The 23,623-nt window shown below is 42.6% G+C and overlaps 1 protein-coding gene across 1 annotated transcript; it reads left to right on the top strand.

The window, feature by feature from the left end:
* The first annotated feature begins 2,014 nt into the window (after window positions 1-2,014).
* LOC143782280 (extracellular tyrosine-protein kinase PKDCC-like) lies at window positions 2,015-15,253 on the top strand. Its single transcript, XM_077269590.1, has 7 exons — window positions 2,015-2,541; window positions 5,843-5,965; window positions 7,838-8,109; window positions 8,307-8,386; window positions 8,478-8,579; window positions 11,172-11,351; window positions 15,133-15,253. Exons 1-7 carry the CDS (start codon window positions 2,041-2,043, stop codon window positions 15,237-15,239), a joined length of 1,365 nt encoding a protein of 454 aa, XP_077125705.1. The 5' UTR covers window positions 2,015-2,040; the 3' UTR covers window positions 15,240-15,253.
* The last annotated feature ends 8,370 nt before the right edge of the window (window positions 15,254-23,623 follow it).

Here is a 23,623-nt window from a genome sequence, read left to right on the forward strand (position 1 = left end):
CTGGCAGTGATGGAGGGGTAGCGACAGCACAAAGCCTCATTAGGTGCAGATCAGTAAATCTGGAGACATTTCTCTGCACGGTGAGAACTAGTTTCCTTTGTTACAAGCAGAGCAACAAGCAGCCTGCTGCAGCACATGGCTACCGAGCACGCCCACTCCAGCTCATTATCCTGCTGGCACCTACCTGGCACCGCACACACCGGGGACATGAGGGTCGGTGTGCCTGCTCGTCCTGCACAACATCCAGCTGAGCTCCTCATCCTCCTCGCCACGTTCGTGTCCTGCGGATCATGACCCCGTGCCCAGCGCTGGCAGCGCCTCCTTCATGCCACAGGAAGCCCTAAGAGTAAGACTCAGGAACATGGGGAAGGGGTGTGGCCTAACACAAGGGGGTGTGTGACGGCTAATTCTCCTGTGTTGTTTTCGGGAACAGAGTGTCCCGGGCAGGACAACGGGGAAAAGCATCAAATGCGGGACAGTCCCGCACAATGAGGGACGGTTGGGAGCTATGCAGCAGGGGATCACAGTGGATTCATGTTGTGAGGTAAAATATTTCACTGACTGTTTTTTAAAAATATTTTACCTCACAAAATGTATCCTCTGCGATCTCCTGTTGTAATGTCAGTATTGTCTTTTGCTTCCTCCCCTGCCCAGGAGCTGTGGTATGCTCTGTACACGGTCAGACACAGACAATTTTTAAAATTAACTTTTGTTCGTGGGAAAACCCCTTCAAAAAGCAAATATCAATGCCAACATGGCTCCTCATAAAAAGTATGCCAATGACAATGAAAGGAAAGCATCAAAGGCACAACATCGAAGACAACAAAGGGCAAATGAGACCCTTGAAGAGCAACAGCATCGCTGGGACAAAAACAATGCATATAAGCGTAGGCGCCAAGCACATGAGACCCCTGATGCAAAAGTCATTAGATTATCACAGGATGCTATTAGGCAACAACAGCGCCGCATGCCAGCCCCCATCGTGACATTACCGTCCTCCTGATGCGATAGCATCGGGCCTCCATCTAGTAATAAAATATTAATTTTAACCTTTCTAAAAACAAAGCTTGTCATTTTCTTCATCTTTTATTTCACATTTGCTTTTTTTTTGGTGTAAATACATAGGATCAAAGATATTGGTGTTGTCACATAACCTAAGAAGGTAAATTTTCATTTGTAGTACCTAATAAATGCCACCAGATGGCACTACCACATCATGGTCAATCAGCATATTGGCAGAATTGTTGCAAATACTTATGCCTCAAAAAGACAGAAGTATTTTAGGAGTGAAACATTTACTGGCCAACCAGAAAAATTGGTAGATTTCGTATGGTCTGTTCACACAGCTGAGGTTTGTTACACTGTATCTGTCCAGGAAATTCTCTGTGGACTAAATGCAGCAGCACATAACTGAGTCCGCATGCTTTTGATACATTGTAGCAAACTCTCAGCTGTGCCAGTAGGTCTATGTTAGGAGGGGGAGTTCAGCTTCTGGATCAGATCAGATAAAGTATATTACAAAGTACATTTAAAGTTGCAGAACTTTTTTAAATTATGCAATAGTTAAGCTTTGGATTTTTCATGTGCAGGCTGCCTGATGCCTGATATTTTATTGCACTTCTGTTATATGTAAACTATTTATATTAATTGTAATGTGATTAACAAACTTCTTATTGGCAGTGAAAAACCTTGTCACATACATCACAGAGGGATGAAAATACTATAGGTTTGTGATAATAAAAGTGTGCAAATATTTGCCTGTCCTGTGTGTTTTTCAGGACAGGGGAATGTTCCTGCTGCATCTTTGCCATTGCTGTTTCTGCATATAGCCACCAGGTGGCAGCATAGAGTTGCCTGTACCCAGGGATGTAAAGTTTGCAGTGAGGTCAGGTGAGGGATGAGTTTCATCAGACCCTCCTCAGTGGGTGTCCACAGTCCCATTAACCCACCCCATTAAACCAAACAGGGGCAGGCATTCCTTTCCTAATGAACTCATTTACAGTAAGAGGACAGAGGTGACAATTTGCCCAGAAGAGCACAATGAAAGGACAAATCATCTTCCCTGCAGCTGCCCTCACTCTCATAGCTTTATATCTGAAGTTCTCCTTCCCTGGAGGATATTTCTACGAGCCATTCCTTTTTTCCCAACGCAGCCGGCAAATGAGGCGAGAAATTATGGAGAGACACAAGGATTTGGTATTTTTGCATCAGACCCTATTGGAAACTAAAGGGACCGGCCCAAAGGAGGCCATGAGATTCATGGAGGAGGCAGTGGAGGTTCCTCAGAGACTCACCTGTCAGGATCTTGCCCATATTACAGGACTGGATTATATCGGATCAGGTTTTACCAAGGTTGTTGTAAAAGGAACTTTACAGAATGGCAACTCCATCGCCCTTAAGTCCGTCCACGGGGGAGGCAGTGACGTGCAGCAGTGTGTGCGGCAATATGGGGACCACGCTGGGTGCCACCGACTGGCCACATACAAGCTGCAGAAGGAGATTGCTCTATTGCAGATCCTCCGCCATCCGGGGATTATCCAGGTAAATAAGAATCATTTTTACTTATATAGGGCCAACACATTCCGCAGCACCGATGGCCACGTCCGGGAGGTCAGTATGTAGTCGCATCCCGTAGAGAAGGTGCAGAGAGATCCAGACTGGATAACATCTGCATTGTGCCCCTATTAATTGTGGGGGCTTATGTGCTCGGGTGCAGGGGGCACTGGTTTGTAGAGATGTCGTGGCTGATCGCTGCCCGACCGCCAATGGGATCTATAGGTAAAGTAGTGTCATCAGTAGTGGCACCAGGAGCAGAAAATAAGGCTACGATCACGCTACGTTTTTGGGGATTTTCTTGGAGCAGATCCTCACCAAAATCCTCCTCAAAAACTCATTCTATTCATTTCTCTGGGAAATCCACTTTGCTGTTCATTTGAGTTTTTTGAGCCTTTTTTCACCTGGTGGAAAAAAAGAAAGTGCATGAAACGGGTCCAGATGTAATCTACCCCAAAATAGGCACCGTGCGTCCAATCAGAAAACTGCAAGACAGGCTTCAGAAAATAAAACATTGTTCAAAAGTTTTCAGGAAAAGAGAAACTTCTACAAGGAAAGAGAGTTTCTGATGCGGTTTCTACAGTCATCATTTTCGAAAGACAAATAATGTCGTGAAAATGGAGAGATCCAGACTGGATAATAATCTGCATTGTGACGATATTAAATTGGGGGAGGGGGAGTTTTTAAGAGCTAATAAATTAAGAGAAAATAAGGTACCAAGGAAGTCAATTTTGGGCATATATGATTGAAGTGAAAATTTGTACATTTTGTTTCTAGATTTACCCAAATCTGTAGAAAATGAATGAAAAACAAAATATAGACTTATAAATAAAGATACAGATGCTTCTCAGGAAAGTAACATGATGAATGATTGGAGCTGAACTTGGTCACCCGAGTGATGAGATGAGACCCCCTTATTTCAGATCCATATACTGGGGGGATCCGCTGCTGTCTCTTCTTGATATTACAGATGATTAGAGCATCCACACATCAAAGCCGCCCCAAAAAGTAACAGATGTAGCTACATGAGAGAAGTCATTAGTGGTTCACCTCCCTGCTGTCATCTTTATACTCCCCCATCCCCCGAGTAGCTCTGGACAGGGGGGCTGTAAGTACAAGACAAGAGCCAACCATGGATTTCACATCTAGTTCCATCTGCGGGAGCCTTCCGATGAGTTTTATTGACATTGATGAGATTGATTGGGATCAACATTAATTCCCAGAAATGCTTGGAGTTCTGGGTGGATGGTCCAATATTGATTTTCCTAACACCTTTGCCATTTAGGGGGCTTGGATCTCGTAGACCCGATTGGTGGCCCTAGACATCGCTCAGGAACCACCACCTTTAACTGTGGTTGGTGAGAATGTGGAGTCCTCTCCTACCAAACTGTGTGGTGTCAATCACTTTGACTTTCAAGTTGCCCTAGAGGGTATGGGGTGGGAGCCTTCTTGCAGTGGTGAAGCCCCATAATGATGGTCATCGGCTGAGATGTTAACGCCATGTCCACTTCTGGTTGACAGAGTTTGAACCTTATTAGAAGAACATTTGCTTTTGAGGTTGACGCCATAAGAAATATAAAATCAATCCACTTGGACTGTTGGTCGGTTCTTGGCTTTGGGAATCAAATACTTTTTGGGATTGTTCTTCGTCTTGCAGGGAACTTTTTTATTTTTTTTACATGTAGCTTAATGAAATCAATAGGTGAGCATGTATTACATGATAAGACCCCCAACATCTGTATGACATCCATAATGTACCCCAACCAGAGCGACAAGGCCTGAAGTGACCCAAGATTGGATGTCAACCTCATGGCTCATCAGGACACTTCCTTAGATAAACATGGCTTCTTTACACTTTCTAAGGGCCACTGGTCCACCCAATGTCGAATATATCACATACATAGTTTACAGCCCCTCCACAAAGCATTGAAAATTACCAGGATTACGGTATCTGCCTGGGACAGCTGTGTGACTACTAATATCGCCACAATTACTACTTTTATAGGCGTTGTCACCCAGCTTTCCCAGCCTTTTCATAAGGCCTTTCACCGTCTCAGCACAGGATGAGTTGTTATATCGCTATAAATTAACAATACAGGAATACTGCAGTAGCCGCTAACTATGTTTAATGGCCGTTACATGGGGTGTCCACCAGCTTTCCCGGGTATAGCTATAAAAACAATATGCATAAAAACATATATACATCAAATAAATAAAAAACAAATCTAAAAACTAAATAACATGAATAATATGTCTAAAATAAATAAAATATCTGAAAAATAATATAAAATACAAATATAAACATAAATAAATCAAAATGGAATAAATAAAATAAACAAAAATCTAAAAAAAAGTCTAAAAAGCCATAATAAAAATATAACATAAAAATATATAAAATATAACACATAAAACTGATAAAAGAACTGCAAATATTCTAAAGTTAAATAATCTGAAATAAAAAATAATGACCAATATAAAATAAAGAAGAAATAGAGATATAAAAACAGATTTAGAACAATCTATCAGACCTTCTATTTATTGTGGGTTTCTTGAAAAATATTGGCATGTGCTTTGCTCTCCTATTTTCTAATGGTGTAAAAAAATGATGTGAATGATCTGAGGACCCAATCTACTTCCCACGTTTCATTATTCGTGTTATATGTAGACTTTGGGCCCGATTCCTCAATTGTATATTTTTAAGTCACTATTCTTTTATTTATCTTGTATTCATTTGTGTCAAACTCTTCATAAAACTTGGTCTGTGAATTTTGTGCAAAGATTAAAAACACCGTACTCTTTACGCTTGACTTTTTTATGTTTTTGTGGGTTTTTTTGCATTTATTTAAAGCAAAAAAAAGTGGCTTGTTCTGTTAAATGTTGTAAAATTTGTGCCCCCGAAAAATTCAGGCTTAAATTAGGGGACTAGAGCAAAAAGAAAAATGACTTTTTAAAAAGTCACAATTGATGAATTGGCCACAAAGATCTGGAAAACCAAAAAATGAGCCAACATTGGCGAACATTTAAAAAAAAAAGACTTAAAGGCACAATTTAAAAGAAAAATTTGGAACAAAACCCCCAAATGCAATAATGAATCGTCCCATTGTGACTGTGTAGCGCGGCGGAGCCTTTCTTGTAGGAGGATGTTCTGCATCACAGCTACAGATATGGATTCACTAGCAATGAGTCTATTGCAGATCCATCATTACCAACCAGGCAGGTCAGGCCACACAGATGAGGCATCTACTCATGGCCGCCCACCTCTTTACAGTGTGTTTTTCTCTCTTTGCAGTTGCATGGCCAGTGCTATGTTAATAGCGCCCCCTCTGACATCAGGGTCACAGCAATGCTGGAACTTGGATCTCCCCTGGAGATGATTCAGCTCCTGCAAACCCCCTGGGAGGAGAGATTTAAAGTAAGTGAAGGCACAATGGTGATTGTTCCAGTGGCCATGCATGGAAGGTGATAGTACCCATCCAAACAGGGGGGACTGCAGGCAGCACATTGCACCTCTGCCCAATGCAATCTGCCTCCAGCTGTGCAATGGTTAATGAGTCAAGGAAAAGGGATTACCATAGAGGTGTGTGCAAACAGCCTGCAATGTCCCCTCTGCAGGACACAGGGGCTGGGGGGCTGCCATTTACAATTCACAGCTCAGATCTGTGTTTGTGTAAGTGGCCTGTAAACAGGTCAGAGGTCACGGGGAAGCCATTATACTGTACGATGCAGAGGGCAGAAAGGGTATTTTTATGGCGCCACATTCCTCATATTAACTTATGGAAACCGAAGCGTGAAACTGAGGCTACTTTGACACTGTGTTTTGCAATGTCCTCTTTGCAAGCCTCAATTACCACCACAGGGAATCCTGCCAATGTTCACCTTTGCCCGGCAGACCCTGACCAAGAAGGCATCCGTTCACTGACAACAAGCAGAGATCTTTAAAAATGAAGAAGGTTGCAGAACATTTCACATTGCATTAATTTTTATGAGCCCCTTAAGGTTTGGGCTCCTTTCTTCCTCCACTTTGTCCAAGTGCCATGTCAGGGTTTGATGTTTTGTGTAACCAGTCATAGTGCTGAATAACACCATTCAATCCATCATATAATCTACTGAAAAATGGGGAAAAAATCCAAATGGGAAAAAACCAACAGCACAATTTCTTTCCAATTTTGGTGAGGTTTCGTTTTTTAAAGCGTTCATTATGCGGTAAAATGACCTGGTTACACGATTCCCCGGGTTGTGGTGATTACAGCGATACCAAACTTGTAGAGTTTTCTTTTTCTATCTTATAGGTCTTTAAAAAAATTCAGAACTTTGTTAAAAAATAATTTTTGTTGCTATTATCGAGACTTGTAACTTTACCCTTTGATGGAGCCACGTGAGCGCTTGTTTTTTTGCACATCAATCTCTAATATTAGTATAATTTTTGCTTTTGATTAATTGCATCTTGTGGGGAAAGTGTGGTGTCCAAAAATAACGGGGAAAAGCTGGCAATTTTATTTATTTTTTATTCACTTTATGGGATAATTATTTTTAGATTTTATTAGTTTACTTTTTATCCGTTTTTTACACTTCTAATTCATCCCCTAAGGGGACTTGAACCAAAAATCACTTGACCCCCTATACAATGCAAAGGCTGGGCTCCATAGTTCTAACATGGCAAATATAGGGGTCTTCAGTAGACCCCCTGCTGGCCTGGCAACCGATTGGCACACCATGATCACATCAGGCAAGGGGCCGCTATCACACTTGACTGATGGGATCGGAGCTGGCTCCAATCAGTGACCCTCGGCTGCCGACTGTGTCGCCCCCAAGGCCATTCCATACAGTTGTGGCACCGTGCATGTATGACGACCATTGCAAACGCGTTAAAGCTGTAACCGCCAGGCCAGAGGTTGAACTTCTGTATTTAAATGGCTAAATAATGATTGGTCAAGAAGAATATGAACTTTTTATATAAACATGTAACATTTTTCTTGGCCGGCCATTTATAAACTCTCTATCCATTGTAATAACCTGTATGCTCAGCTGAGCTGAACGTGCATATGTATGGGGGAGATGAGAGGCCTTTGTTTCCGGAAACCATGGCGATTCCTGTAACTCGGTTGAGTTGTTGTTCTTGGCAGCCAATCACATTTCAGCTTTAATTTAAGCAAAGACCTCTGGAGAATGAGAGCTAGAAGATGATTGGTTGTTATGGGCAGCTGCCCCGCGTCTCTCCTCCAGCACTTCTTAGTCAGCAATGCCATAATAGATTTATTCTGACATTTTAATTGTTTTTGAACAGGTCTGTTGGGAATTGGTGCAGTTGCTGCATTATTTGGCAAATTCCCCCATGGGTTCCATTGCCCTCCTGGATTTCCAGCCCCAACAGTTTGTCCTGGTGGATGGAGGCCTAAAAGTGACTGACATGGACGATGCCAGTAGCGAGGAGCCGGCGTGTAGACGGGATGCAGACTGCGCTCTCACCTTCCCGGCCAGAACATTTTCCATGAGCTGCTCAGAGGCCGGGCAGTGCCTGGGGTCCAACGAGAAGAGGAACCTCTATAATGCGTACAGGTATGACGCTGACCCCTAATAAACAGTCTGGGAGCAGCAAACATAACCCTAAATTCTGTAATAAACACATCTTTAGCATGTGACGCTGTGCGGTGCCGCCGCTGATCACCAGAGTTTTCCGCCAAGCCCTGGCTATCGTTATTTGTACATTGCGGTCATTCACTCCTCGTAGGTAACGGTGATTTTTGATATTTCAGATTTTTCTTCACTTACCTCTTGCCTCACACCGCTCCTCCGGCCCTGCGGCCCCTCCTGGAAGACATCATGAATGTGACAGGTATTGCTGTCTCTTCCATAGGTGCAGGGTGGGCTACAGATGTCTGGGGATTTTACAGGTTCTGACGCTGTTTTCATTGTTGTTATTGCAGGGAATTTACATGTCGGGATAAATGAGACCCTCGAGGCTTTTGAAGACGTATTACACATGTACAAATCGGGAATGAATCAAAGCATAAACCATCATTTACATAGTGAGTTACTTCTCCGGTACCTTTCCAGAATAACGGCACAGCTGTGGCCAAAAATATAGTATGTGTCACCTATTAGTGCCAGCCATAGTGCCCCATCAATGTGTCCTCCACATGCCACATCGATAATGTTCGCCACATGCCTCATCAAAAGCATCTACCTCATGCGTCATCAGTAGTGTCCTCCACTTGTCTCATCAGTAGTGTCCTCCGCATGCCTCATCAGTAGTGTCCTCCGCATGCCTCATCAGTAGTGTCCTCCGCATGCCTCATCAGTAGTGTCCTCCGCATGCCTCATCAGTAGTGTCTTCCACATGCCTCATCAGTAGTGTGCTCCACATGCCTCATCAGTAGTGTCCTCCACATGCCTCATCAGTAATGTCCTCCACTTGCCTCATCAGTAGTGTGCTCCACATGCCTCATCAGTAGTGTCCTCCACATGCCACATCAGTAGTGTCCTCCACATGCCACATCAGTAGTGTCCTCCACATGCCTCATCAGTAGTGTGCTCCACATGCCTCATCAGTAGCATCCTCCACATGCCTCATCAGTAGTGTCCTCCACATGCCTCATCAGTAGTGTCCTCCACTTGCCTCATCAGTAGTGTGCTCCACATGCCTCATCAGTAGTGTCCTCCACATGCCTCATCAGTAGTGTGCTCCACATGCCTCATCAGTAGCATCCTCCACATGCCTCATCAGTAGTGTCCTCCACCTGCCTCATCAGTAGTGTCCTCCACTTGCCTAATCTATAGTGTTCTCCTCATGACTCGTGTATAGTGTCCACCACATGCCTCATCAGTAGTGTGCTCCACATGCCTCATCAGTAGCGTCCTCCACATGCCTCATCAGTAGCGTCCTCCACATGCCTCATCAGTAGTGTCCTCCACTTGCCTCATCAGTAATGTCCTCCACTTGCCTCATCAGTAGTGTCCTTCACGTGCCTCATCAGTAGTGTCCTCCACTTGCCTAATCTATAGATCTATAGTGTCCTCCTCATGACTCATGTATAGTGTCCTCCACATGCCTAATCTATAGTGTCCTCCACTTGCCTAATCTATAGTGTTCTCCTCATGACTCGTGTATAGTGTCCACCACATGCCTCATCAGTAGTGTCCTCCACATGCCTCATCAGTAGTGTCCTCCACTTGCCTCATCAGTAGTGTGCTCCACATGCCTCATCAGTAGCGTCCTCCACATGCCTCATCAGTAGCGTCCTCCACATGCCTCATCAGTAGTGTCCTCCACTTGCCTCATCAGTAATGTCCTCCACTTGCCTCATCAGTAGTGTCCTTCACGTGCCTCATCAGTAGTGTCCTCCACTTGCCTAATCTATAGATCTATAGTGTCCTCCTCATGACTCATGTATAGTGTCCTCCACATGCCTAATCTATAGTGTCCTCCACATGCCTCATCAGTAGTGTTCTCCACATGCCTCATCAATAGTGTCCTCCGCATGCCTCATCAATAGTGTCCTTCAAATACCTCATCAGTAGTGTCCTCCACATGCCTCATCAGCAGTGTCCTCCACTTGCCTCATGTGTAGCGTCCACCACATGCCTAATCTATAGTGTCCTCCTCATGACTCATGTATAGTGTCTACCACATGCCTAATCTATACTGTCCCCTACATGTCTCATGTCTAGCGTCCTCCACAGGACTCCTGTATAGTGTTCAACACATGTCTCATTAGTAGTGTCCTCCACATGCTCATCAGTAGTGTCCTCCACATGCCTCATCAGTAGTGTCCTCCTCATGACTCATGTATAGTGTCCACCACATGCAACATGAATAGTGTCCTCCACATGTCTCATGTGTAGCGTCCACCACATGCCTAACCTATAGTGTCCTCCTCATGACTCATGTATAGTGTCTACCACATGCCTAATCTATACTGTCCTCCACGTGTCTCATGTCTAGCATCCTCCACATGACTCCTGTATAGTGTTCAACACATGTCTCATCAGTAGTGTCCTCCAAATGCCTCATGAGTAGTGTCCTCTATATGCATCATGAGTAGTGTTCTCCACATGCATCATGAAGTGTCCTCCACATGCCTTGTCAGAAGTGTCCTCCACATGCATCATGAGTAGTGTCCTCCACATGCATCATAAATCGTGTCCTCCACATGCCTCATGAGTAGTGTCCTCCACATGCATCATGAATACTGTCCTCCACATGCATCATGAATAGTGTCCTCCACATGCATCATGTATAGTGTCCTCCACATGCCTCATCAGTAGTGTCCTCCACATGCCTCATCAGTAGTGTCCTCCACTTGCCTCATGTATAGCATCCACAACATGCCTAATCTATAGGCATGCCTACAGTATATCTAGTCTACTCTTTTGGCCTGGTGATCATGCATTAACCCTACTGGGTGGTTACCCTAAACTATCAATGTTGATACGACGGCAGTGCACCCCTGGTTGTTGCTATGATTTGGTAATAATGCAGCGTACACAGATGCCGAATACTGATGGACTCTAATGCTGTCACATCCTCCTCAACACTCTGCGTGCGCCATTGATTGTAATATATATTATACTGTTACACTTCATACATGACCCTAATCCTCTCCTGCTCTGTATTCCAGACTTCACAGTGTTGAGAGGATTCCGCATGAGGGACACAGATGGAGATTTCCGGTGCTGGCCATCCTATAACCACCAGGGATGTCTGCTGTCCATGTACAGTGCGACAGAGGCTGCCGACTTCTGCAACAGTCGTCCACAGTGTCACAACTTTGTCATTGGTCTGCAGAAGACATGGACTGGTATGTAGTCTGGGACTGGTATTTCATTTCCTCCATATAGTGTACTGTCATACAGTGTACAGATAACCATACAGGGCAAACCTATAAGCTTCATACAGTTTGGTGCCCAAATAACAGGAACATACACTGGCCTAAATATACTGTCATACAATGTCTAATACAGTGCCACCACCATATACTGCAAAAATAATAGTATTGCCTACAATGCTTAGGTATATACCACCATACAGTGCTAAAAGTATGCCATCTAGGGACCAAATATCAAATCCATTCATAAAGTAATCTAATAATAATGCTATTTATTGTGTAAATAATACCGCTATGCAGCGAGCAAACAGCATCATACATAAAGAAAATAACAATTCTGCGTAATGTATAAATATTATCGTCATGTAGTGACCAAGTAACAGTTTCACAATCAGGAAACTAACAATAATGTTATATAATGTATGAATAATATTGTTTTACAGTCAACAAATAACATAACTGGTCCGTGCATAAAGTTCCGTAATCTAATAACAGTGCCATATAATGTATAAATAATACCATCATACAGTGACTAAATAACAGATCTGTACATAAAGTAATCTAATAACAGCGTTATATAATGTATAAATAATACCATCGTACAGTGACTAAATAACAGATCTTTGCATGAAGTAATCTAATAACAGCATCATATAATGTATAAATAATACCGTCATAGAGTGACTAAATAACGGATCTGTGCATAAAGTAATCTAATAACAGTGCCATATAATGTATAAATAATATCGTCGTACAGTGACTAAATAACAGATCTGTGCATAAAATAATCTAATAACAGCACCATATAATGTATAAATAATACCGTCATACAGTGACTAAATAACGGATCTGTGCATAAAGTAATCTAATAACAGTGCCATATAATGTATAAATAATATCGTCGTACAGTGACTAAATAACAGATCTGTGCATAAAATAATCTAATAACAGCACCATATAATGTATAAATAATACCGTCATAGAGTGACTAAATAACGGATCTGTGCATAAAGTAATCTAATAACAGTGCCATATAATGTATAAATAATATCGTCGTACAGTGACTAAATAACAGATCTGTGCATAAAATAATCTAATAACAGCACCATATAACAGCACCATATAATGTATAAATAATATCGTCGTACAGTGACTAAATAACGGATCTGTGCATAAAGTAATGTACCGTAATAACAGTCCAATATATTGTATAAATAATACTGTCATACAGTGACTAAAGAACAGATCTGTGCATAAAGTAATCTAACAGCGCCATTTAATGTATAAATAATACCGTCGTACAGTGACTAAATAACAGATCTATGCATAAAGTAATCTAATAACAGCACTATATAATGTATAAATAATAGCGTCATACAGTAACCATATAACAGCGTCATACATAGAGTAATCTAATAGCAAAGCTATATAATGTATAATTAATACCATCATACATTGACCATATAACAGGTCCGTGCATAAAATAATAAGATAACTGTGTCATGTAATGTATGAATAATATTGCCTTACAGTGGCTACATAAAAATGTCATATATAACCTCATGACAATACCAAATAATGGATAAATAATACCACCATATAATGACCAAATAAAAGCTGTGCATAAAGTAATGTAATAATGGTGCCATACAATGTATAAGTAATACCGTTCCCCTATATTTTAGCCCTATTTCACCCGCCATTTCCCTTTTCCTCCAATTTCCTGTTATTTTCCTATAGTCCTTCACTTTACGAGGTCTCAACGCTTAATTACTGTAAATTCTCATTTATCGTAGCGGCGTTTCCCAGCATCTTGCTGCTCTTTAGATCCCCATCCCGGCAGTTATCTTGGTAATTATATTTGGGGTGTGCGATGGCTCTTCAGATACGTGGATCCTGGCAGCGGCACATTTTGATTACATTACGGAGGCTTTTATTACATGCCAGCACATAATGTGCCACAGGGCTCATGGTGTTCACAATATCTCAGAACTCTTTGTATACACTTTTAATCTGTGGAAAAGTGCTCAGCAGAGAAACTCTACCTTACTTACGCCCCGTGTCCCCAAGTGAGGGTTACCTGCTTGGAAATGCACTGATTGGGATCTCGGCTCGAGGCCAGGCTGTTTGTGTTTGGAATACCGCGGTTTAGGAACACTTGGAGCCTCTGTTTCCATAATCCTGGTGGGGAAGTCTTCCAAACAGCAGGTGTGGTCAAAACAGCTGGACTTAAAAGAGTATTCCCATCCCCAAGATCCTATCCCAATATCTAGTAGGTGTAATAATAATAATATTATCAAATACCTCCAATTAGAAATGGTGTATAGTTCTCCTGATCAGCTATACCGCTTACCCCATGTGCAGGGCATTGCAGTAGCTCAGGTATCCATGGTACGACCACTATATAGTGACAGTTAGTTAGTTGTTAGTGGTTGTAACCATGGATACCTAAGTTACTGCAATTCCTACACATGAGGTAAGGGACATAGCTAATCAGGAGAACTATACTGCGTTTCTAATTGGAGGTATTTTATATTATTATTATTATTATTACACCTACTACATATTGGGGTTGGATCTTGGAGATGGGAATGCCCTTTTTAAGAGAATGGATGGCGACAGGACATGCATAGACTGTTTCCTTTGCTGGCGGGAGGCATATTTTGATATACATTTCATTTGTATTTATTTTATTTGTTTTCTATTTTCTTTCTTTTTTCAAATGAATTAACCCTTCACTTTGATGTAAAGGGGTTGTTCTTGTTTTACAATCCCGCTAAAACATAGTTGATCATACAATGTCTGTGAGGGAGCCAAAATGTTCCAAATGTTTCATTTTTCTGCAGTGCCCCTGCAGGAGAAGCAAAGGATTGCATTGTGACCACTGAAACCTACTAGCCTGCCACGTAATGCATAGGCTGGCCGGGTCCTTGAGAAAGGTAGACTGTACTTCACTAGATATACTAAATCATAAATGAGGATCCTGAATTTTACACCCCACCACTCTGAACTCATACTTCACCACAATTAACCCTTTAATTCCATTTAAAGGGGACCTGCCACTTGCCATATATTTATAATGATATTTAACTGGCGTAAATGCGGCTGTTCTCCCGAATCGGACGTTATTTTTCTTTTTTTTCATGTACCTTTCTATTCCTAAGATATGGCTCCTTCTTCGCTGCACAGAAATCTAGTGTTTCAAGCAAAATGGGCGTGGTGTTCCAATCTCCTCGTGGGCTGTCTTCTTGAGCATCACACCCACTTGGTAAAGAAAAGGCTAGATTTACGTACAGGAAAGATGGGGCCATATTTCAGGAGTGGAGAGCAGCAGGAGCAAGAGAAAAACAATTCCAGATCCAGGAGAACAGCGGCATTTACACCAGGTAGTAAAAATTATATATTTATGGCAAGTGGCAGGTTCTCTTTAATTTAAAGGGGTCATTTAGTTTTAATAAAGTAGATCACACAGTCAGCTGTAATTGCAAGGGAGCCCTCCAGCAGCATGTGCCTAATTTCCCTGCAGCGCCCCCATAGGTCAAAATGAAGCATTACATTGAGCCCATTGAAATCTAGGAGAGTGCCATTAAATTATGAGCTAGTTGGGTCCTAAACGGAGAGCCCACCACCTGCTATGGTTAGTAGATGGGGATGCCTAGTCCGGCAGCCACTTTCTGAATTCATTAATTACTAATAGGTGATTTCTTTTACCAAAGTAGACACTCCCTTTAATATTGTAATTTTTTTCCCACAGGACGCTATCTTACAGCTTTCACCAAGAATTCCCTCCAGCTTGTACCAGATGAGAATTACAGCATCTACGTGAAGAGATCAGGTCACAGCGACATGCAGGAGGGATGAGGCAGAGCTCCACACTGTCACCAATGTTATGTCCAGAGCGTGAAGCTCCTGGGCCCCAACGTCAAATCTGTAACCTGTCCCCTCACTCACCACGGGCTATTCAGATGGGGCAGAAAGGCTTTTGGGCCTGCTCGGGAACCAGGGCTCAGGTGCAGCTCATACCGCTGCACTCCCTATAGCTTCACCTCTCGAGGTCAGAAGGAAATGGAAGCCGCTCAGCCACCGACCTATAAGACGAGATCAGAAAGAATTATTATTATTATTATTTATATAGCACTATTAATTCCATGGTGCTGTACATGAGAAAGGGGTTACATACAGGGTTATAGATATTATTTACAGTACACAAATTTACAATGACAGACTGGTACAGAGGGAAGAGGACCCTGTCCTTGTGGACTTACATTCTACGGGAATGAGGAAGAGTTCAAACAACTAAACAGCAACTGTCATGTTTTGGGAAGAGCGGCCATTAGTGATTGCAAACTTAAATTATTGCCAGTAAAGTAGGAATATTCTTATACATAGAGGGCAGTATACTACGTGGGCTGCGCAATGTACTACGTGGGCTGCGCAATGTACAACGTGAGCTGCGCTATGTACAACTTGGGCTGCGCAATGTACTACGTGGGCTGCGCGATATACAACGTGGGCTGCGCAATATACTACGTGGGCTGCACAATGTACTACGTGGGCTGCGCAATGTACTACGTGGGCTGCGCAATGTACTACGTGGGCTGCGCAATGTACTGCGTTGGCTGCGCAATGTACTGCGTTGGCTGCGCAATGTACTGCGTGGGCTGCCCAATGTATTGCATGGGCTGCGCATTGTACTGCGTGGGCGGCGCAATGTACTGCGTGGGCTGCGCAATGTACTGCGTGGGCGGCGCAATGTACTGCGTGGGCTGCGCAATGTACTGCGTGGGCTGCGCAATGTACTGCGTGGGCTGTGCTATACACTACGCATACATATTCTAGATTACCCGATGCGTTAGAATCGGGCCACCATCTAGTAAATAAATAATTGGAAAAAAAAGGCGTGGGATCCCCCTTATTTGTGATAACCAGCCAGACAAAACTCACAGCTGGGGGCTGCAACCCCCAGCTGTCAGCTCAACAAGGCTAGTTCTCAAGAATAGAGGGGTCCTCACACTTTTTTTTAATTATTTAAATAAATTATTTTAAAAAAACGGCGTGGGGTCCTCCCCATTTTTGACAACCAGTCTTGCTAAAGCTCACAGCTGGGGGCTGGTATTCTCAGGCTGGTAAGGGGCCATTGATATAGGCCCCCCCCAGCCTAAAAATAGCACTACAAATGCAACTTCTCCCGGCTGTAAACTACTGGGGAATGAATGATACGCAGTGGGCGCAGGCACAGTAACTAGCGGTGATGTCACTGAGTCACCGAGCCTGCGCTCCCTCACATCCTGACCTGAGGTAACCTCTGGACCATGGGAAAATGCCAGTGAAGAGGTTACCGCAGGTAATCTATCTATTCTATCAATCTATCTATCTATTTTTTTATTATCTTTTAATTCTATCTATCTAGTCATTCTGTCTATCTACAGGAAGTTTTTTTTTTTCTCTGGGGCACTCAACTTTATTGGCATGCACAAAGAGAAAAAAAAACGCATGAAAAAAACGCACCAAAAACACGACGAAAAACGCACCAAAAACGCCTCTAAACCTGCATTTTTGATGCAGCTTCTTTCCTGCCAAGAAGATCAAGTTTTGCTGCAGAAAAAAAACAGCAAAAACGTCCTGTGTGAACTTACCCTTATAGTAGTTATATTCTTGTACATAGGGACAGTATTATAGTAGTTTTATTCTTGTACATATAGGGCAGTATCATAGTAGTTATATTCTTGTACATAGAGGACAGTATTATAGTAGTTATATTCTTGTACATAGAGGGTAGTATTATAGTAGATATATTCTTGTTCAAAGGGAGCAGTAATAGTCTTCTACATATAGGGCAGTATTATAGTAGTTATATTCTTGTACATAGGGGGCAGTATTATAGTAGTTTTATTCTTGTACACAGGGGGCAGTATTATAGTAGTTATATTCTTGTACATAGAAGGCAGTATTATAGTAGTTATATTCTTGTACATAGGGAGCTGTATTATAGTAGTTATATTCTTTTACATAGAGGGCAGTATTATAGTAGTTATATTCTTGTACATAGGGAGCAGTATTATAGTAGTTATATTCTTGTACATATAGGGCAGTATTATAGTAGGTATATTCTTGTACATAGAGGGCAGTATTATAGTAGGTATATTCTTGTACATAGAGGACAGTATTATAGTAGTTATATTCCTGTACATAGAAGGCAGTATTATAGTAGTTATATTCTTGTACATAGAGGGCAGTATTATAGTAGTTATATTCTTGTACATAGAGGACAGTATTATAGTAGTTATATTCCTGTACATAGAAGGCAGTATTATAGTAGTTATATTCTTGTACATAGGGAGCAGTATTATAGTAGTTATATTCTTGTACATAGGAGCAGTATTATAGTAGTTATATTCTTGTACATAGGTGGCAGTATTATAGTAGTTATATTCTTGTACATAGAGGGCAGTATTACAGTAGTTATATTCTTGTACATAGGGGGCAGTATTATAGTAGTTATATTCTTGTACATAGGTGGCAGTATTATACTAGTTATATTCTTGTACATAGGAAAACAGTATTATAGTAGCTATATTCTTGTACATAGGGGTCTGTATTATAGTAGTTATATTCTTGTACATAGAGGGCAGTATTATAGTAGTTATATTCTTGTACATAGGGGCACTATTATAGTAGTTATATTCTTGTACATAGGGGCAGTATTATAGTAGTTATATTCTTGTACATAGAGGGCAGTATTATAGTAGTTATATTCTTGTACATAGGGGGCAGTATTATAGTAGTTATATTCTTGTTCATGGGGCAGTATTATAGTGGGAATATTCTTGCACATGGAGGGCAGTATTATAGTAGTTATATTCTTGTACATAGAGGACAGTATTATGGTAGTTATATTCTTGTACATAGGGGCAAGTGTTATAATAGTTATATTCTTGTACATAGGGAGCAGTATTATAGTAGTTATATTCCTGTACATAGAGGGCAGTATTATAGTAGTTATATTCTTGTAGTACATTGGAAGCACTTTTGAGAACCAAAAATGTGTTCAGTCTAGTTGGCATTTCTCTTATACTACTATCTCAGCAGAGGGCTAAACTAGCATATAGGGGAAGCTACCACCCCACCAATATCCCTTTTGCCCTATTTTTTATGATTCAAGTGGGTACTGATTTTTTATCTCATCCCTTATTTATGCTTAAAAATTAGCTATTATATTTTAAAATTCCACTTTTATTGTATTTTAAAGTGAGACCATTATATTTTTAGATATTTTAGTACTTTATTGATAAATACTGTTGTAGGTGCTAGGTGCATTTCAATTCTTAGGCTGTGTTCATATGACTTTTTTCCTGGCATTTTTTGAGCATATATAAAACCAAGTTGCTGTTCATACATTCAGGCTGTTAAGTCTCTTTAAAATGAACAGGCCATTATACTTTACAATATAAGTCAGCAGAAAGGCTAAAAAAAGCCCAAAAGATGCCTAATGGATGGCAAAAAAACTTCCAAAAGCAGATGAAAGAAGGCAAAAAAAATGCAAGAAAAATGGTCACAAAACACTGCAGGAAACGTTGACAAAACCCCTTGAGGGAAAAAAGAAAACCGTCTGCATTTCAACAACCAGTTTCTACTTGAAAACCTTGATTTCTGATGGGGAAAAACTGTGGTAAAAACACACGAAGAAATATTGAGTTGTGTTTTTTGACACGATTATATCCACATATCATAAATTTATGGCTTGTGGTTGTGGCGGATGTATGGAGCAGCCGAAGGCTGGGTTCACATTACGTTATAGGCAGTCCGTTAGACGGCATAACGCGGTGTAACGTAGTCCGTTAACGCTGCCATTAAGCCCTATTTCTGACGCATCACTAGCGCACGTCCAAAATGGGCGTGCGCTAGCGATGTGCCGTCATTGAGTGACGGACCCTGGGACACGGGCTGCAGCGTTTCCGGGTCCGTCACCGCTAGCGCAGATAGAGCATCTGCAAGCTCTATCTGCGCTAGTGCGATCACATTTCGCCACTTGCATTAACCCCTTCCCGACATGTGACGGTATAGTACGTCACATGTCGGGACCCCCGCTTTGATGTGCGCTCCGGCGGTGAGCGCACATCAAAGCCGGGACATGTCAGCTGTTTTGAACAGCTGACATGTGCCCGCAATAGGCGCGAGCAGAATCGCGATCTGCGCGCGCCTATTAACTAGTTAAATGCCGCTGTCAAACGCAGACAGCGGCATTTAACTACCGCATCCGGCCGTGCGGCCGGATATGAGCGCATCGCCGACCCCCGTCACATGATCGGGGGTCGGCGATGCTCCTCCATTGTAACCATAGAGGTCCTTGAGACCTCTATGGTTACTGATTGCCGGTGGCTGTGAGCGCCCCCCTGTGGTCGGCGCTCACAGCACACCTGCAAATCTGCTGTGTTGCAGCGATCTTATGATCACAGCTGCATAGCAGAGCCGATCGGGCTGTGCCTGCTTCTAGCCTCCCATGGAGGCTATTGAAGCATGGCAAAAGTAAAAAAAAAAAAGTTTTTAAAAATGTGAAAAAAATAAAAAAAATATAAAAGTTTAAATCACCCCCCTTTCGCCCCAATCAAAATAAATCAATTAAAAAAAAACCCAACCTACACATATTTGGTATCGCCGCATTCAGAATCGCCCGATCTATCAATTAAAAAAAAGCATTAACCTGATCGCTAAATGGCGTAATGAGAAAAAAATTCGAAACGCCAGATTTACGTTTTTTTGGTCGCCACGACATTGCATTAAAATGCAATAACGGGCGATCAAAAGAACGTATCTGCACCAAAATGCTATCATTAAAAACGCCAGCTCGGCACGCAAAAAATAAGCCCTCACCTGACCCCAGATCACGAAAAATGGAGACGCTATGAGTATCGGAAAATGGCGCAATTTTGTTTTGTTTTTTGCAAAGTTTGGAATTTTTTTTCACCACTTAGGTGAAAAATAACCTAGTCATGTTAGGTGTCTATGAACTCGTAGTGACCTGGAGAATCATAATGGCAGGTCAGTTTTAGCATTTAGTGAACCTAGCAAAATAGGCAAGCAAAAAACAAGTGTGGGATTGCACTTTTTTTGCAATTTCACTGCACTTGGAATTTTTTTCCCGTTTTCTAGTACACAACATGGTAAAACCAATGATGTCGTTCAAAAGTACAACTCGTCCCGCAAAAAATAAGCCCTCACATGGCCAAATTGACGGAAAAATAAAAAAGTTATGGCTCTGGGAAGGAGGGGAGCGAAAAACGAAAACGGAAAAAGCTCCGGGGGTGAAGGGGTTAATGCAGCCCGGTTAACGCATGTGTTGAACGGGCTGCTTTAACGCAATGTGAACTTAGCCTTAGAAACTAAGACCTCACCATAGCGTGATTGCTGGTGCCCGGGCGCACTCCTTCCCATAGGCCCCCTAAAACACTGTCGCAGGGAGCCAATGGATTATCGTGGCCTACTAAAGGTCCCTATAAGTGCCATCTTGGTTTTCCTGTTATCCCCCAACTTTTGGTTGAACTTCAGTGTAAAGTGAAAATAACGTTCTCCCTTGAATTCCTGTAGTATTTCAGTATCAAGTATCCGCAATGAAATGTACCCTAAGAGGAAAAAAAAGTAAAAAGATTTAGAAAAAAAGGTTTTATATAACTTTCAATCAAGTGAATTGGGCTTTTATTTTGTTTCCATGGGGGGAGGTGCTAGTGCAGTGACATATTGATTAGACAGGTGTTTTGGTGCAGGGTGGAAAATTAAATTACATTTCTGAACCCGTGAGCAGACACCCAGCCCTCTGCTTAATGGTAACGTTTCAAAAATAATAACTTATAAAGCGAAGCTGAGCAAACCTTCTGTAAGGAGTGAGGGACACACAGGTGATGATGACGCATTTCAGTCCGGCACAAATATTCTTTCCGTGAAAGATGTTTCTAACCATAAAAATATATATATGTATTTTTGTAATTTATTTTATTTATTTTTAGTCATTTCTTATAGTTTGTGATATTTACACAATGGATATTAAAAAATTAACACACACTTTCTGTTACTGCATTTTTTTTATTTTTTATTTTTTATTTAATTCTTTATTTTTAATGGATGTAAATTGGGATTTTGCCCGTTTTTCTATACTTGTTTTTAGATAAGTTGTGGGTGAGTGTTACATTTTGAATCTTTCAAAATAAAATTAATTGATGTAATTTATTTAAGTAAAACCAGGTTTAATTAAATTGGAGAACGTGATGGAAAGACTGAAGCGTGTGAGAATTTGCCAGCTGGAAACATTGGCACGCAGTGTAAGCGATTGATAGGTAACGGTTCACACTACAGACTACAGTGGCCATTTTGTTATATTGTTGAGGCGGCCATTTTATATCATGTTCTCGTCATACAGGAGTCAGGCTGTATATAGCGAAGCAGCTGTTTGTAAGATAAACTGAGGCAGCCATTTTACATTATCTTCTGATCATAAAATTGATTTTGCACAGGGAAGTCAGCCATTTTTAAGAAAAGTTAAAGCTACGATTTTACTTCATGTTTTCGCCACACTGGAGTCTGTCTTCATACAGCGAAGTCAGCCATGTTGAAAGATTAGCTAGGCTGCACCACTTTGTGTCATGATCTTTTCATTCAGGAAGTTGACTTCATACAATAAAGTCAGACATATTTTATGTGCGCAAAAGTGGCCATTTTACTTCATGTTCTCATCATTCATAAGTCAGACAACTTACATAAGAAGAAGGAGAGAAGCCTGCCGTCTGTACATAAGGAGGGGGGGAGAAGCCTGCTGTCTGTATATAAGGAGGGGGGAGAAGCCTGCCGTCTGTACATAAGAACGGAGAGAAGCCTGCTATCTGTATATAAGGAGGAGAAGAAGCTTGCCGTCTGTATATAAGGAGGGGGAAGAAGTCTGCTGTCTGTATATAAGGAGGGGGGAGAAGTCTACTGTCTGTATATAAGGGGGTGGATGCCTGCCATCTGTATATAAGGAGGTGAGAGAAGCCTGCCATTTGTGTATAGTGAGGTGGGAGAAGTCTGCCATCTGTATATAAGGGGGTGGATGCCTGCTGGCTGTATATAAGGAGGTGGAAGAAGTCTGCCATCTGTATATAAGGAGGGGGGAGAAGACTTCGGTGTGTATATAAGGAGGTGGGAGAAGCCTGCCGTTTGTGTATAGTGAGGCGGAGAAGACTGCCATCTGTATATAAGGGGAGGGGGTGGATGCCTGCTGGCTGTATATAAGGAGGTGAGAGAAGTCCGCCATCTGTATATAAGGAGGGGGGAGAAGACTGCCGTCTGTATATAAGGAGGGGGGAGAAGCCTGCCATTCTGCTATCAGTGGTGGTCGGTCTAGAAAGGCCGTACTGGGCCCCTGGCCATCAAGGGAGGCTGATATGATGGGGTCATAGCGATTATAGGAGCCTTGGGGCTGAGTGGGTCATAAGGGGTTAAATTTGTGCAGCTATTTGAAAAAGGGGGCGGGATCGAAGGGGGTTAGGTAGGAGGAGTGAGAAGTGGGATATAGGGACAGTTAACAGAAAACCGCCATTTTGCAGTACACTAGCAGAGCACTCACTCACCTGCCCGTGAGCGAGCGAAGCTTTGCGGTCCACAGTTATGGAGGTTGATGCTTTACTCCAGAGTCTGAGGGAGGCAGCGAACACGCAGGGCACTGAATGGCTGCAGTAGTCGGTGAGCAGCCTTCTAAGCGGGGTCGTGACGGGATCTGCCCAGGTTTCTCCAGAGGGACGCCGGCCGCGGAGGTCTAGGCCTCCGGCGCGCCTGAGCCCTGAGGTCACCCCCCGGGCTCGGCGCCGAATCAGGAGCCCCTCCAGGGACCCTCTGGCTGGTGGTGGGTGCCGCGGGACGGCTATGTCTCACTGCAGAGCTGGGAGGAATCCGACTACTCGCGGGGCCTGCGTCAGGGTGAGGCGTCGGCTTCTCCCTCATCTACCGGCACACGAGGGGTGTCTGGAGCAGGAACGGCAGGCTTCACCAGTTCAGGTGAGCCTGCTCGGCGCGCGGTGGCAGGAGGAGCCAGGAGATGGGGGGCTTTATCACCAGGTCTCCCAGCGAGGAACACAACACGGGCGACGGCATGCCGGCCTAGACAGCAGCGCTCTGCCTGGGACAAAGCAGGGCATATCAGGGATGAGTTCGGCGCAGGCGCACAGGCCAGTAGAAAGTTCTGCACTTGCCACATTGCCCTTTCAATGCAGCAGGGATTC

Source organism: Ranitomeya variabilis, chromosome 1 (assembly GCF_051348905.1).
Source record: "Ranitomeya variabilis isolate aRanVar5 chromosome 1, aRanVar5.hap1, whole genome shotgun sequence".
Classification (NCBI taxonomy): Eukaryota; Metazoa; Chordata; class Amphibia; order Anura; family Dendrobatidae; genus Ranitomeya; species Ranitomeya variabilis.

Bases quoted from the DNA above. Each gene is read 5' to 3' on its own strand.
- LOC143782280 (XM_077269590.1), top strand. From the start codon at position 2,041: ATGAAAGGACAAATCATCTTCCCTGCAGCTGCCCTCACTCTCATAGCT. The intron at 8,580-11,171 runs GTGAGTTACTTC...TCTGTATTCCAG, and splicing joins CATAAACCATCATTTACATA to ACTTCACAGTGTTGAGAGGA. The intron at 11,352-15,132 runs GTATGTAGTCTG...TTTTTCCCACAG, and splicing joins TCTGCAGAAGACATGGACTG to GACGCTATCTTACAGCTTTC.